A 17,230-nucleotide genomic window follows, 5' to 3' on the forward strand; every position below is an offset into this window, starting at 1 on the left:
CTTCACGTCACAAGGTAAGTAAATAAATTTTAATGGTAGATCGTAAATTGATCGAACTGTTTTTACCTCGCGTTTAATTAGCCCGAACAATCGATCGTGCGACGAGACGCGTCACGCAAATGCAATATCGTTTATTTCATATTTTTTATTCTTTATAAAGAATTAGAAATTCAAAATTTCACTCATATCACTAAAAAAAAAAAATCCGATAGGCGATACCCGCAGGCTCGGATGTCCGATGGAAAACTGAAGTCTGCGGAGGTCTTCGTCGACTCGCAACAATTGCTTTCTTCGCGTACATGCAATGGCGTGTTTCCACCTTTAATTAATTCCTGTATTAATTAAGCAAGTTGCTTCTTCTGGGCGACGATCGCGATCTTTGATCAAGTTGTGTAACCCTTTTCCCCGCTCACTCGCACCGATTTAACGATCGGATGTTTTCACGCAGTCTGAAACAACGATCGTAAATTCTCCCCGTTTCCTTTCGATTCCTCAACGCATCTCCCATGCCGAAGCCTATTGAAGAACAGAATTCAACGATATCAGGAACCCGCATGCAGAACAGGAAGCCGCGCCAATGTGGTGCTTTGGGGTGGAACAGACCGTGCTCGCAGCTCGTACGTACGTACATAACATAACAGTGTTCATAAATTATAAACCATGCGAGTACCTGAGCGTAGCGTGTATCTGCACAGGTACTCGTTACAACCACAAGAGTTGTCCAAGTACCATCGACCTACCCGCATCAACGGTACATATTTATTTAACAATTCTACGACGAGATATTCAACTGCGTTATGCAATGTTGCCACCGAATTTATGCGTTACGTATTGGGAATTAATTTTTTTACACGGATAATGTGGATCATACGCGAATTGGATATTGCCAGAAGCTAAGCTATGTATTTATATTGTAATATGGCCAATGAGCAACGGATTAAACGCAAGCAGACAGCTGCTTACGCAATTAATCCGCGCGCACTCGTTCGCACACAAGCCAACTGAGACACGTAATATGAATTACGTGATACCGTGTGAGATTCGCAACAGGCTCTTACAGTGATCGAGTTTTTTTTTTCTTTTGTTTTTTGCATTCATTTTTCGCAGTCAGTTGAAGCCGACCAATTTAAAAATTTTGGAAAACAATCACAAATTCAAATTAGACCGAACGACTGTTTCACTGATGATGTTTGAATAGTATAATTTTGTTAATTATTGTACGTGTGTATAACGTAGTTATAAATTTTGACTTTTGGAAATGAAAGCTACCTGAAGTTTGGCGAATGCCACGTGGGAACTTCTTGCCATGCAATTTATATAAAACGGCCCCCTTCGCCCTATAATTAATACGTAATCAGGATTCCGTGTTTTCCCCCGTTTGTCAAAAACTCAATTATCTCTTAACAGCGTATGAATAAATTGGCCTATTGTCACAGCATAGCATGCGAAACGTCGGCCAAACTCCCACGCCGCGAGACCTTTGCGACTTATATTGTTGAATTGTTACATTTTTCAGTTACCGTTAGCGAAGCTATACTTCAACACATTATGCAGTACAGATGCAATCCACATATTTCTATTTTTCACCACAACCGAAATATATGATTATAGCTTTCGGTACAGAATGAAAATGAATTTTGTTGCCGTCACAAAACAACCGATTGCATTTTTTTTTCTTCTTCTTTTCTTGTAACTATTGCAATAATTTGATATTGGTGTAAAGATAAAGTGACGTCACCGCCTTATTTGATTGGAAAAATATATCAGGTTAAACGAATGGAATTTAATTGTTTCAATAAGCAAAAAATGAAGTTGTGATAAAATTTTCTTCCAATCACACCTAATTTGTAAAAATTTTCCGGCAAGTATTGGTTAGCGATGAAATTTTTTTCCGCAGTGTCCGGCATTCCTGTGGGTGCCGGAAAAGGCAGAGGCGGATACAACGCGAGTGAACGGAGGCATTTGCCCGTCTTTTCCGGGGCTTAACCTGGCCGCCTTAGCCAGAGGTAAGGAAGCACGCGGACACGCCGATCTCAGAGTGGGTACCACCACCTCGCCCCGTTCGAAAGTGCCCTCCATACATACGAGACGTGTTTCTTCGGGGCACGTATGCGCATGTGTACCCCGACCGAGCGCATACGCACGCGCAAAAGGTACCTACACGCAGGCACAAGAGCACGCGCATTGAAGCAATCGGCCGGCACGCACGCGCCGATCATTGACTCTAGGCGAGCTGCGCGGCGAATGCGTGAATTCCAGCAGCTCGTAAAGCACCGGTCTTTATATGCGAGCCTCCGGTCGAACCGATTTCGATCCATCGATCGAAGGTGAGACTTGAAATTGGAACTGCTCGTTCTTAGTTTAAAAAATTGGTATCGATTTGTTTCTTTCCTGATTGTGAGATTCCATGTGAGAATGGGGAAAAATTTCATACGGAATTATAGAATTGACTCACCTTTTCCCATTCTGTATACATCTTGGCGTGTTTTCTCCCGTTAAATTAATCTTCTATCAGAAATTCCCCTCATCTTGCTCCTATCTGGGATCGATTTCACTTCACCTGAAATTTGAAAATAAAACAAAATTTCAGTTAGACTGAACGGTTCTTTTACGGTGCGACGAACGTAATTACACATGGTTGATATCGGGCGTCAATGGAAATTCGAAACTGAACCAATATTGGCCTGAAATTTATGGATGGCTCAGGCAGTTGTCACAGAAAAATCGTCCGATGCTATTCAGTCATCGTAGATCGAGTTATTATATGTTGCTGGATGACCTGATCTAATTCAAATGAAAAACGCCAAAAGCTAATTCGAGCACTGACAGGACTAGAATATCGAAACAGAGATAGAGCCACCCTAATTAATGAATTCCAGGTAACGCCTCATTAGGCTTAAAGGCTTCGTAGAGACGGCGTCGCTTCGTCGGCGGTTGGTAATTAAAATTTTGATGTAGGGTAAAGGCGGGGCAGTATATACGAACTGTGTGTTATGTCTATGTATACGGGTATAACGGGGCAACGTCATTTTCTCTGTCATGATACTATATACGTGCAATACAGTGAAATCTACACGTTTCAATAAAAACTTTTTAAAACTAGTCTTCTTGTCGTCTTTAGAAGGCTGCCAGCACCTCGGTACTACTGGTTCATCTCAAGCACCTTGTTCCGTGAGACGTGCTGATAGTTTTTCAAAAAAGGAAGCGGTTATTCACAGTTGATTTTCAGCTGATACTCCAGTTTTTTTTCTTTCATCGAATAGACCGTCATTCGTCTCGTTTTTTGCACAATCGATTCAATACAGGATAACAAGAAAGCCCGGCGTATTCACTGATATAAATTACAATCGTCTCAAGTGTATTAAAAAATAATTTAGATCTTGACAAAAATTGTTCCCCCCACTGTTATGGTTATTTGACGGTATTTGAGCTCGAGCAAAAAGTGCAGGATTGTTCTGGCAAGCCTCGTTTGCATACCATCGCTGATCTCTTCGACACTAGCAAAGAAATATAGTGAATGGTCTGGGGGATTTGATCGTTATGCATTTCACGGATAAGACAGACGTCCGAAATACAAATAAGCTAGTGGTTTAATATGGGAAATCGGGGATCGTCGCCATTCACGGATGTCTTCGGATCAGAGAGTTCGTGACTGGAAACGAGTGTCGTTTGTGTATATATGGAAGTGAGAAGGTACGAGTCGACAGGTTCAATGTAACGGAAGTACCCACTGCACTACATGTACTATAATAGCTGCATATGAGCATAGCACTGAACTCTTATACATGACATAGAGGTTCCATCCTGTAACCTTATTCGTGCACGCAATTAGAGGAAACGAAACTTTTACTGCATCTTGACTGAAATTTCTGCCGCAGCAACCGCGAGTAGCGTGAAATTACCGTGCTCTCTAAATTTTAATTCATCGATTCTCAGTTATAAGTAGGTATACCACTGATTTGCTTTTGCAATGATTTTTATTGTATAATATACACTGATTTTTCACGCAACTGATTCATATTTAGAGACTATAAAGTAGCTCGACCAACGACTTTCGCCTATCATTTTTGATTTCATTAATAATTCTTTATGCAAACGTTAATTTTTTTATGAATATTCAAACCTCGAGATGCAACAAAATCGTATAATGAAAGATTTTGAACGAAATAAAAAAAATTGTTTGAAAAAATCATTGGTTAAGTTAACATGTGATGCCTCATGCGTGAGCGAAATTATTTCAATAAATATCTTTCCTTAAATTATGATATCTTCACAAATCGTTATTTTGCGGAACAGTTATGTCGAGACAGCCGCCGCAATTAATCAGCTATGAGAAAGCTTTTGTAAATGTAATACTGTTAAAATTATTGTTTAAAAAATTCATCATCGAGTGAAAATGCGGGTATTCATCTTCTGCATGTATGTACACGGTGTAATATAACACAGAAGTGAATATCATGAACGAGTTAGGTAATCGCGTTGCGCAGGGCTATTGGAAAAGTGTTACGGTACCGACTCGGACGTTGCTGTACAATATACAGTATCTGCCTCAAGCCGTGGCTACCATACTTACTTTATCTTGCAGACAAAGCAGTCGTCAGGGTTTCTATTCACACTGCTGTACAGCACCAGCGTCAAGTAGTAGCCAGCGTGTTGAGATACGCCGTTAAATGATCGGTACGAAGTAAAAGCACTTGGACGACCTTCGGGCCCCATGGAATTTATGTTTCGCAACCTTTTTATGCCGGCGATATTCTCCTTGATCATGTGTAGACGCGATTGTATCCGTCTCTAATACCTTCGACGAGAATCGAAGTACCATTTCCTGTCACAGCATAACGTACGACTTCGCCACTGTCATCGTCGTGCCTCTCGAGCAACGTTTCTCTCATCTTGTCTAATCCTCGCCTCTTTCCGAACGCATTGATAATTCAAACGGATCGACCGCGGAGCGTCACGAGATGTCATCTTCGACGAGGCTCACATAACTTGATTCATTTAGACCTACAATGTGAAGAAAGACGCGGTGACACGTGTATCAACGAAGTACCAAATGCTAAAGGACTTGATTCCGCTTCCTGCTGTCATTATTTCGTGTTTTCTCTTAGCACTGGAATAGTGCGAGCTCTGCATTGAGTTCTACACTATAAACTCCGTTTGCCTTCGAATTCGGCACTTTCGAGCACCAACTGACGCTTGCAAAAAGCCCTCGGTACGGTATTGAAAAGCCACATTCCGTAACTAAAAATCGATTCTAAATGTGCCATTGCTTTGGAATAACAGCGAAATGATTTTTCGAAGCCGGAACGAGCCTTTGCCATTTACAACGAAAGTTGGATTACACAATCGTGTACCAATTTCCGTGACGAACTGCTCGCAAGCGATATGTCGTCACTGTGGTAGGTACGTGGATAGGTATTCCTACGAAAGATCAAAGGGGATGACGCGACGTCTGCTGAACATATACATATAGGTATAGATATGTATGACGAACCCTGAACACAAGGCTACAAATCTGCAGAATATCAAGACATTACGCTGCTCCAGACAATGCGGGGTATCTATAGGTAATCGTGAATTACGTAACCGCTTTCAGTGCAGTGCGTACTGGTCCAGCGGTTCACCGTTCCTCCCAGCATCGCTCGGCAACTCGCCCTCGAGTCAGGCGGGTTTATCGTTACACTCCTGCTTTCTCTGTTTGCCCTCGATATCGACTCGGAACCACCGATTCCTCGATCATTAATAACGAACAAGTTCGCAGAATCTTTTCGCAGCTTTCTTACTTCTGTCTAGGATCATCGTGTGATGATTCACAATTAATATGACGCGAATGCAGGTGTGAAACTACACTGTAGGTAGGAAAAAACATCGAATCGAATGTATTATAGGTACTATAAGGTTTGGAAATACAGTTGAGGTTTTGATTTAAGGAAGTGAAAGACTCGGTACATTGTACGTGGCTGTAACCATCGGGATAATTGGATGTAATTAAAGGTTGTCACGAGGAAAACTTATGACGAAAAAACCTTCGCATCTGGACCGAGAGACTGGATCTCTACGATTCTGGGTACCATAAGTTGTTGTATCGCTTATCCCATCGACTCTCCACTAATTGCCGAAGAGTATTTAATTGAGGTCCCTCCATGTGAGAAGAAACTGAACTTTCGAGAGGCTGAAGGATGGTAGGATTCTGATTGATTTTGCTTTCTCATGGATCTTGATGCGTGGTCATCTGAGGATTTTTCTCTAACGATGAGAGGCTGCCGCATATTCTTAGACGAAAGGAATGATTGCAATAATTTTTAACGATGATCATTTCAATCGAATGTGTCAAAACATGTAATTTGGATACAAGAAAGTCTAAGAAAAAATTCTGTAGAACTCATTGTAACTTTTCTTCAGCCGATATGCTGTAGATAGAATTAAAAATAAGGCAAATCAATTTATTTTCACAAGAGATTTGCAATAATTGGAATAATGATTGATTTGCGAAACATCATTGAAATGATTTTTTTTTTTGCCCAATTGATTTACGAACCCAATTCATAAATCGCAAGTCATTTCACACAAATCGATACCTGGACTCGTTCTTTCTACTCTAAAAATATTGCCTTTCCTGTGAATAGAAAATTCGCTCTCGTCACTGTCGAACCAAAATAAGACACGAATTAAATTGATCAACGACCCCCACAAGATACTAAAATCACTTCAACATTTCCGTATCAATGCGTGTAAACGATCCTGAACTTGAGAAGGTGACGGATTCCGGAAACTTTGGGTTTACTCAAGTGAGTCACGCCTGTCTGGGATGAGTTTTAAGCTACATAATAGACGTACTTACACCTATCCATATGTAAACAAAATCATGTATTCCGATACGTAACACGCTGGCTGACTCTGGTAAGCAACACTTTAATACCCGGATGATTAATGGAAGATGACGAGAGCACGGAACGCCATTGAGTGTTGGCTGCTAATGTTGTTGTATCGAATCATGAACTTTCGCCGAGCTCATTTAGCACGGTGTGACGTTCTGGATAATCGTGGCATCCTCTCGCGCGCAAAAATCGCCCACCTAGCTTGCGATTTCAGTGCAAAACGGACCCAGCTACTTACGTAATAATCGGCTTAATTCACTCGAATAAAATTCAACCAGTCGTATGAAACCGCGTCTAACGAATGCCGCAGAGGTTTCTTCTCCGTGTAAGTATGATAATTACCTGCTGGCATTTAATTCCGTAACAAGCAACGAGATGAAATCTCTGATAGAATGACGAGACCGAGTTACCGGTGTGTCGCACCTGTTTCTTAAGAGAAATTCCATGGGGTAATAACTCTGCATAATCTGGGCACTACATTCTTTGGGTCTAAATTGGTATTAATTTCGTCGCTCTTCTAGGCAGAATTATATAGTCTTCAAGAAAGTAACCCTTTTCACACGAATTGTCATCACATTTTCAGACAAACTTTTATTTTTCAGGATCAAACACTTTTTCACGAAAGTACGAAGAAAGCTGATGATAATCAGTGAACTAAAACGAGCCTTAATACGAATGAACCATTTCATTGGTCTGAGAAAATAATTTTATCCAGGAAGTGCTGATTAAGATCAAGTCAGACAATATTTCCCCGGTTTTTCAAACTTGAGATTCATTCCAACGTTGACTGAAGTACACGTATTAGTGTTTTCAGGCAACGATTCCGAGCTTCATTGATCCCCGACAAAGTGATACACACTCGGATTATGCCAGCATACCATGTACACATGTTTACTATTAAGTATAACACATGACTGGAAGTGAGTGTAAAAAAATGTTTGCGTTCAGAGACGAGGAGCAATAATTTTCGTGATCGGACTGTAGCGCGTTCTGAACGAGTTCCGTTACGACTGTGTGGCTATAACCGAAGGAGATTAAAGTTCATTACGTAACGCGATCACAAGTGTGAGCTAGTATGTACTAAGTAAAGCCAAAAATTACACCAATGCGGGGATATTATAGAAGCAATTCGTGTGTTATGGGCAAATACACATTGTACATTATATCCGTGGCTATAAAGTCGTATTCCTATAACCGTACAGAAAGACAAGGTTTCAGACCAATTGGCATTCACCGCGCACGATCGCTGCGACGCGGTGGATATAATCGGCATGAGTATTGGTGCACAATAACATTCCAATACACGCAGACACGTCAAATCCCTTAATTTTTTCTCAGCTATCCGTGAATGTTATCAACGAGATTCAAGCAGGAATCTCTGACTCACTCAAAGTCGGGAATTCAACGCGATGAATTGCCTGGTCGCGAATAAAATTATTCTTTCCAAATGCAGATTGGTATAATAATTGCGAGTCAGAGGAACATATGCCTGCAGCTGCGAATATCACACCGACGTACATACGTACAAGCTGTTTCTAATACGTATACCGTTGGCCAGTTTAAAACCAATCGTCCGTAGCGAACTGCGGGCAAATTATTGACCTCTGCACCGCAGTTTTGCCGTGTTGATTATATCTTCGCTGCTAGACTTCAGGTTTGATTTTTCTTCTTCACTTCAAGATGATTGATTCTCGCGTTTGTATTTTTTTATTTTTTTTTTTTTCTGCGGGAAAATTGCTTGACCTGAGTCGGAAAATTTGGCGGCTGGGTCAAGCTGAGATATTGCAGGTGCATCTTTATTTCAGATTATGAACGAGTCTTGGACTTCGGACAGCCGTTTTTCTGTCGCGAAGCATTGTTTTGAGCATCGAGGTCTCCCCGAGCTATCTTACGGTTTCGGTCCAGGTATACGCGGGTCAGCTGTGTTTTATTTTTTAAAGATTATAGTTTTGGTCGACTTACGTTTTCCGCCCTTTTTCAAAATCGCATTCCTCGAGAGGCTCCTCGGGTTCAACAGGTTTCCGTGAAATACCACAAGGAAATCTTGAGCCCCGCAGCACACGATGAGAACTCCAGCCTGTGATGCGTGTATCACTGAATATTATATCCACAGCCTGGCTAGTTATTATGGCAAGTGTTCACAACTTCTGATAAACTCCGTCGAACGACGTAACGTTGTTTGCCAACTTTTGAGAGTGTGCGGATCACGAGGTTTGCAGTACGATCAACTTGGCTTAATATATATATATATATATATATATATATATATATACTACTCACAGATTCTTAAAAAAATTTTCGGGCCACACGATATTTTATAAGCTGTATAACCCGAATGCCACGACGACTAGAATTGAGACTTTGTTCTTATTCCACACTCGCTTTGTACTTCGCGGTCCTCGCGTGTAGCAAATACTTGACAGTGAGAAAGCGGCGCGAGTTCAATTAAAAATTGGTGAAATTAAACAGTAAGAAAAAATAAAAAAGTAAACCGCGGTTTAAATTAATTATCCGCGAAAAACTGGCCTCCAATTTTCCCACGTCGGGAATAAAACTGAGGCGAAACGACGACGACGACGATGTCGGCGACGACTTCTCACAAACCTCTTGCGTTTCGGACGGAATCGGGTTGAGGTATGCGGACGACCTCGCCTACGGTCGAAGTACCTCTCACCGCCGCAATATGGCTCCTGCACCATCAGAAGGTGTACCGTTATATAGGTATATCGCTGTACAGGTGGCAGCCAACAACCCGTACCTTTTCCAAATATGCGGGGGCCCCTAATCCTCGGGGTCGCAGGCCGTTGTCCTCCCGAGATATTTTATATCCACAAAAATTCACCTGCTTCATGCGTGGCAAAAACGCGAATTACTGGCGAAAGGCTCGCTGATTTTTCATTCAACTACGCGTGTGCAATCATCGCGAGAATCGCCTTGGGCCCATCGAGTCGCATGTCTGCGGGCGATTTTCGGCCCGTTCGTTTGTGTTGCATACCTAGATTTAGACCCAGAGGCCAATTGACGAGGATATTTTCGAATGTCAGCGTGTCAAAGCACATAACGGATCCACCATGGTTGGACTGTGACGGTACAATTGTGAAATCAAGTCTCTTGTCGTTCAGCTCGAGATGAGATAATTAGGGGTGCTGGAATTCGTGGCATGCAACTATAATCAAATAGAATTGCGAAATATTTTTTGAAAGATATCGCGGTGCTAGTGCAAAAAGGGCTTTTATTTATTTTACGCCCTTTTGACTTCCGAGAGCTATCCAAAGCCAAGGGAACGAATAATTTTTTTTTCTCATTCAAAGCCAAAAAGTATTATATATATTTTTTTTCAATATTTAGTTTGAAAGTAAATGCACGGAACAATGAAAAAAAAATTATACGCTCTTTTGGCTTTGGATATCTCTCTAAAGCAAGTAAAATAAGTAAAGTAAGTATAAGCCCTTATGGCGTAAGTACCGCGATATAATCTTCGGATTTTTCATTGTTAAAACTTTTCAAAATTCGATTGATTACGAAGGATAATCGTGAGTGTCCAAAACATGAATGATTTATGATACAGAGGAAGCGATAACTCAGGTGCATTATCGGACAGTTGTGATAGTTTTCAATTTTTTTTTTCTACCTTCATCCTGGGTGAATTCAATGCTGATATCAGTTGCACAGACGATAACTTTGGCCTCGCTATTCATGCTTCGCTGCTGAATGCGATTCACTCTCGTCCACGCTATACGAGACAGAATTAGTATAAGTAATGAGGAAACCGCTAGACTTGAGAATGAACGAGATCATCTTAGTGAAATTTATTTGCCCGCTATATCACGCTACGTTTTTGTCATTACTCGCGGAAAAATGTTTATGCTTACACGTGGAGTCTCGTTGTATTCGAATCCTGCATATTCGCAAAAAAATCACTACCGTGCCGACCGAGCATGGCGTAGAGCGAATGCATCATTATCTTTTCACGATAATCTGTGTCTAATGATTTACCGAAGGTTAATAAGTAATCAGCAGGTAATGCAGAACTCTTGGAATCTAACCACAGTTATTCGTGACTTGATTTTCTTTGAATACTTTTATTTTACTCTTTCTTCATAATCATCTTTTGCATGATGTAGTTTTATATTCCTTAATGAAAACTGATCTACCATGCGAGTCTCAGCCTACGCTCGGTAATGTAGAACTCTACGGTAGCTAGACTAGATCTGTATGCAGTCCGTAAGTTGTTGCACATTACCGACCGTGAGTATACAGAGTTATTTGTCGAAGCTAGATGGCGAAATTTCAATTGCAACAATTCAGATGCGTTAAATACATTTTCAGAATAACTTACGCCAGTTTGTCTAGCGGCAGATTACACAGAGCTAAAAAATATTAGACGCTATCTGAAATTCCTGATTCCTGTAAAATAAATGGATAAATCGTGAAATATTTTTTCCCAATTTTAATTACTTTGAAATTTTCTGTTGGTTTGTTTAATTGCCCGAAACCAGGACAACGGATCGTCTACGGTACTTTAAAGTTGTCTAAAAACGTAACAAGAAGATACTATTCCGTTCTATAATTAGAGTAGGCTGATTCAGCGTAAATATCAGACGATTCAATCAGTGACCAACGGGACAAAATACTTCAGGCACACTATTCTCGAGCGTTATCGTTTTTGTTTTGATGGCGAGGGTAACAACCTTTCCTAAATATCTCGGTTTATCTTTTCCATTCAAGTGAAATTTGTCCAATACATTTTCGCGTGATTGTTGCGAGAGTACATACAAATCCGACTATAATTATTTTAACCGATAAATCAATGGCACGCATAGTGTGAAGGGCTCCAATATTGATGGCATCGGTCTCTGCATGGTTATATTCCGATAACTTGTACCAGTATATATATTTATATATCAATTTCATTATCAGCATCGAATTATATCAAACATTGCGCAACTAGCGACACATGCCACTTGGCTGACAGATAAAAGATACATCGAATGACACTCTAACAGGTCGGGATCATCAATTGTTTCGGCAAATAAGCGATCCCTCCTTAAATCAAATTCAATATTTGTCCATTCCGCTGGCGACATCGAAAAGCGCATATGTCTAATTCGAATGAAGTAGAGCCTCACTTCTGTTTCATTTTCAATACATAATCTGCTTCCAATCAGATAAGCTCGTCGTGTGCATGCGAATGAATTATATTCCACCCGTGGTACGTATTGGCCACGAAGAATAAAAATACCGAAAATGAACGAGACTTATATGGGATCTGCTCTATGGGTAGAATTTCGAATTGATATGGATGGGATGAGACGCCGTGCAGTTTTCAACTTTGATATACGCTCAATTTCAAATGGAAAATCATGTCTGGATTGGATTCGAACGTGAGGAGAAATAAAATGTGAGAACCGCCAGTCGCGTACCTACACCTATCCTTGTGACGGATTCATGCATACGCCGTTCCGGGTGCGAATGGGAGCGAATTTTTCTCCCTTTTTATCATTTTTACGACTAGCTGCGGAGGATGAGCTTTTTCCACCCCAACGGTAGTAGAGTGACAAAGTACAGAAGGTGTACCTCAATCGCATAGCCTGTATCGCGTAATGAATGACGATTCTAAAGTAACTGATTTATCCATCGAACCGAGCACCGTGCCGTGATCCCAAAAACTTGAATGGAGAATGAAATGAAAAGTCATCTGGTTCTCTATATATCTATTAATACAAAGTGACGTGAAATCTATAGTCCGACTGTGAAAACGGTGTTACGCGAACATTGAAAACTTTTTTCACACTCTTTTATCAGCCAATGTAAAACAGTGAGTCAATATTTGGACTCGCTTGGCGACAGCTCGATTCCAGCTTTTCCCATAATCCCCAATAAGCGGAATCAATGTTCGAGACAATGCGCGAGGTATTTACGCAAGCGTGAATTATTTCTCCAAGAAATTTACGATTCGTTACTCTCGCGGCAGGGGCGCGGTCCTCTGGTAATGCACATCTCACGCCAAGCCGGCCGGTATGTAATAGTACCGAGAAATAATTTTGTTCTGCTTCACGCTCGGCGTCATTTGGCGCGGAATTGAATGTACAAATCAGCCATAGTCGTACAAGAACTGTTTACAAAAGGCATTATCACAGCTAGTGTCACGGTGTTAAGTTTAACGGTGTTATACTCACTACGCGGGCATCCGGTCCAAATCCTCGGCGTCTCAATCCCGGCTTTTTACCTGCCTTGCATCAGCATCATCATCATCATCATCATCATCATGATCCTCCTCCTCGATGTATACAGATATGTACATTGTACTTGCGAGTTTCGCCTCTGCAGCCTTTTTATTCGCGTTTCTAAATTCGTAGAAAACCATTTCCAAAGACACCTTTGTATATACATACATATATAGGTACCAAAAGTTAAGGGTCCGTTCCGTTTACCGTCTAATTCCCGTATCACCGACATCGATGGATCGGATTGCTTGGAACAAATTGACAACGATCATCTCTTCGCGGAACGGAATTCTCGTCTAAGCCACTCGCTAATTAGGAAAAAATTCTACTCGGACAAAAGGGGCAGCTGAATTTAACGATCCGTAGAATCAGAATTGGCAGACCTCTCTCTATTGTAATATATTACATCGATATTACCGTAACTCGAAGGCTACACAAAAAAAGAAGGACGGAGAGTAGGAAAAAAAAAAAAAATATTAAAATAAAAAGCAAAAATGCGAATCAACGTACGAACGAACTGAAACTTTTCCACCCTGCGCCGTTCTTTATTCAAAGTTGTAATAACGTTTGGCAGATGTTTCTGATATATAGGACTCGCTTCTCGGGGAATCGTCTAGGTCGTCGCTCGGTTTGCCCGTGCTTGACTCCCTGTTACGACGCAAACTTTTATTGAAGCAATTTAAGTTGTGGGTCGGGGTCAAACTTTTCTCTGTTTTTTTTTTTTTTTTGTTTGTTTTATTTTTTTTATTTTTTTTTTGTTCGTCATTTTTTTCGTAACTTTTCATTTTTTTCTTACTCGTCACTCCACTTATTATTATCGATATATTACCCTGCGTTATTTAATTAGTTATGGAAAATGTTTCAGTCACTTTTTCCTCCAATTCGATGAACGTTGGTTATTATATATTAAGAAAATCTGCATGTTTTTTTTCGTTTTTCACATCCTGAAAGCTCCGTGGAAAAATTGACGTATATAAGAAGTTCACTTCCTTGCATCGGGGAGAAAGGAATGAAACCGTAAAGTATTTGACTTACACTTGAATATAGTCTAACCAAGAAGTAGAGGCATTTTTCCTACATTCATTCAATGTGAAATTTAATTTATAATACGCATACTAATAATTATCTATAATCGGATAACAAGCGCGAGCGTAACGAGGTGCAGATCGGATAAAAAGGCACGCGAAGTGGTTGCCGCATATATATATATAGCCAGCTGGCTTCATCTGGTCTCATCAACTGGAAAATTTCCCTATCGGCTACGGGGATAATGGATTTCACAGGCGAGGCGGCGGCGTCGCCGTAGTCGAAGGATGCCTCGTTGCCGGTCTCTTGTACAATCCGACAATTACTTAGCGAACAAAACAGGGTTGATCGGTAGTTCGGTCTGGTAAAAAGGGGCTCTCGTCGAAGGAGCATGGTCGGCATAAAAATCGGTTCCGTGCCGCAACTGGAGAAAACGATCACGACGCATCGACTATACGTCTAAGCGGCAAGAAACGAGCGAGGATCAAAAGGCGGCTTTAAAGCACCCGCGCATTCTCTCCAGGCGCAGCGCATCCTTGCTCAACGAATGATCCTGCATCCTGCGATCATCGGGACGTCCTCGCTGGCTTGGTCCCCGCATCCGGGCGACTCCCGGATCCACCGTGACGTAAGAAAAAGTCGAGTTCTCTCTTTCTCCATATTTTTCTATCCTTTTTTCGACGAAACACTCCAACGATCTCGACCAATCATAGCGCAGCCTTCGGCTACCTTCGCCGATCAAAGCGATCGGCTATGCGTTCGGAGCACTGTTAGTGCAGTCGGTTTATCGTATCTTGTAGCTCAAAGCATGGCAGGGTCATATCCAGAAACCAGGCTCATGTTTTCACTAGTTTTCACTTACATTGCATTGTTGGACGGTGACCGCAAGATTGCCGATCGTGTCACGTGTTCACTGGTTTTTACTCTTACTTAACACTCGTCGGTATACCGAGCGAAAGAAGCTTCTCTTGATATGGATGATCCACCCACTTGCATTGCACGCTTGATTAACACCTCAAGGTTGATTTCATTCATGGTGTTCATTATCCACCGTCAATATATATATATATACCGAGCGTCGAAAATTCGGCACGATATGCCCGAATAGGAAAACTCATGCAAGGCAAATTACACAAAAGTGTATGCACATACCATGCCACATACCTACCCAGTAACCTATTGCTAAATTGTGACGTAAGATAGGCGTAATAGTCTGCAGACGCTGGAAGTTTGGCGATATAATTTCCGAGAGCAAACCCGCCGAAACTCGTGTATAAACTTTACTCGTGTGATGGTGATGGTGGTGGTGGTGGTGGTGGTGGTGGTTATAACATAGTAGGTACAGCTTGGAGGTAATTACGACGTCGCGTGTAATGCGACTGTGTCTATACTGGCAGACGTTGCAAGCCGCGTGGAAGGGTGGAGTTCCTTACGAGCGGATGATTATTATCCTGCACGGTTGAGATGCTCCGACTCTCTCGACAGCCGGGCTCAGCCTCGGCACAGTAATGTCTTCATTTCGTACCGCCCTGTGCAGTGCATAATATACACCCTGCCTGCCACGGGACTATAAGCTAGTCGGTACCATACAAGGAGCGTAAGACGCGATGCGTTTCATGCTCAGCGTTCAAAGAGTTGCAGAGTGTGAAGCTGCGGGGCCGCATAACGTGCAGTCTGCACCCCATATGAAGGACGAGAGACGCAGGCAAGTTTTTTCATTTCGACTTGTTCAGCTCCTCGACGTCGATTCCGCGGCTGAGTCTAAGAAACTAGAAACGGTCGAGACCTTTAGTTTTGTGAGACGTCGTCGGCAGTGCTGTAAAGTGAAATTGATTTACCAGGAAAAACTTATTCTTTAGTCTTGCACGCTGGTTTTGGAAACCGAATGGAATTACTTCTGCAGTGGGTGTACAGAGGGCAATATTTCACTTCTGGTTTCAATAAATTTAAGGAATCGATGTTCGTTTGAAGAGCCCGATTTCCATGCACATATAAGAGGGTTGAAACTGAGGGGTTGTGGATCGCCGTCCGTCGTCTATCGGAAATTCAACGAACCGAGTGCGCAGCGTGATTTGAAATTCGAATATAGGTATACGAGTATGTATAACCACCTGATCCCGAGTGGAATACGTGCACACCTATATACATACGTATGTACTGCACCTATATGTATATATACAATATATCTCTCTATATACATACATACATACCTATATTTATAGAGGCGAACACTGTGCGGCGTCGCTTCGGGAGCGTCGGCGGCGGCCATTCGTAACCGAATTAATTAGGCAAATCGGTGGCCGCGACGCAGTTACAATTAATCTGTGCCCACTTTTAGCGTATTATATACTAGGTATACATATATTTACGCATATACGACTTGCACATAGGTATATACATGTGTATGAACACCACGCACTCGATGCCTGTAATATATGTTATATTCCTCGTATGATATCAATGCTCGATATCGAATGTATGGTGTCGGGTTTCAATTAAAAATTTATGCAATCGTTCTTGTATTGCGTTAGATTTATTTGTTTATTTATTTATTTTGTCGCGGTACATATGTTTCAACGAGAATTAAGATATCTTTGAGCAAAACATCACAGTTAATTATTCACGTAAAAAAATTGGGTTATTTGCAATGTGACTATGGAAATTCCCCTGATTCAGAATTATTTTTATAACTAGCTCCGTTTAGTGGAATGTAAAATGTACAAAAATAGATAATAAATTATATATATATACCTATCTCAAGAAGAGGAAAAGATTTTATCTCTCTTTTGTAAACGTCATGTTTGAATGTTTGTTTGAGCTAGAGTTTAGTACAACAAGTTTAATATTATCGACGATAATCATTATGCTAATTAAATAATATTTCGTGTTATAAGGATTTAAATTAATAAAGCGATAATAATTGATGCATAATCTGCTTATCTTCGCGGCGTGACACACCGAGTGTTACATTAACAAGCGCATGTATAATACCTACACTAATAAATTCTGACATCAGATCCGCGGATCGCAGCAATCTCACATCGATAAAAGGCAAAAATGAGGGAACGCCTATACAATACAACCGTGCGAAATATTTAT

The 17,230-nt window shown here is 41.2% G+C and overlaps 1 protein-coding gene across 3 annotated transcripts in view; it reads right to left on the reverse strand.

The window, feature by feature from the left end:
• Positions 1-9,117, reverse strand: part of LOC124405799 (unconventional myosin-XV) — a 53,221-nt gene extending 44,104 nt beyond the window's left edge. For all 3 annotated transcript variants that reach the window (XM_046881010.1, XM_046881011.1, XM_046881009.1), the window contains exons 1-2: positions 8,841-9,117; positions 2,456-2,560 (exon numbers count right to left, since the gene is read on the reverse strand). In XM_046881010.1, coding sequence (XP_046736966.1) covers positions 2,456-2,476 — 21 coding nt within the window. In that variant the 5' untranslated portion in view covers positions 2,477-2,560; positions 8,841-9,117. The remainder of the gene's footprint in view (positions 1-2,455; positions 2,561-8,840) is intronic.
• Between the last annotated feature and the right edge of the window lie 8,113 nt (positions 9,118-17,230).

The sequence above is a fragment of the Diprion similis genome, chromosome 4, assembly GCF_021155765.1.
Source record: "Diprion similis isolate iyDipSimi1 chromosome 4, iyDipSimi1.1, whole genome shotgun sequence".
NCBI lineage: Eukaryota > Metazoa > Arthropoda > Insecta > Hymenoptera > Diprionidae > Diprion > Diprion similis.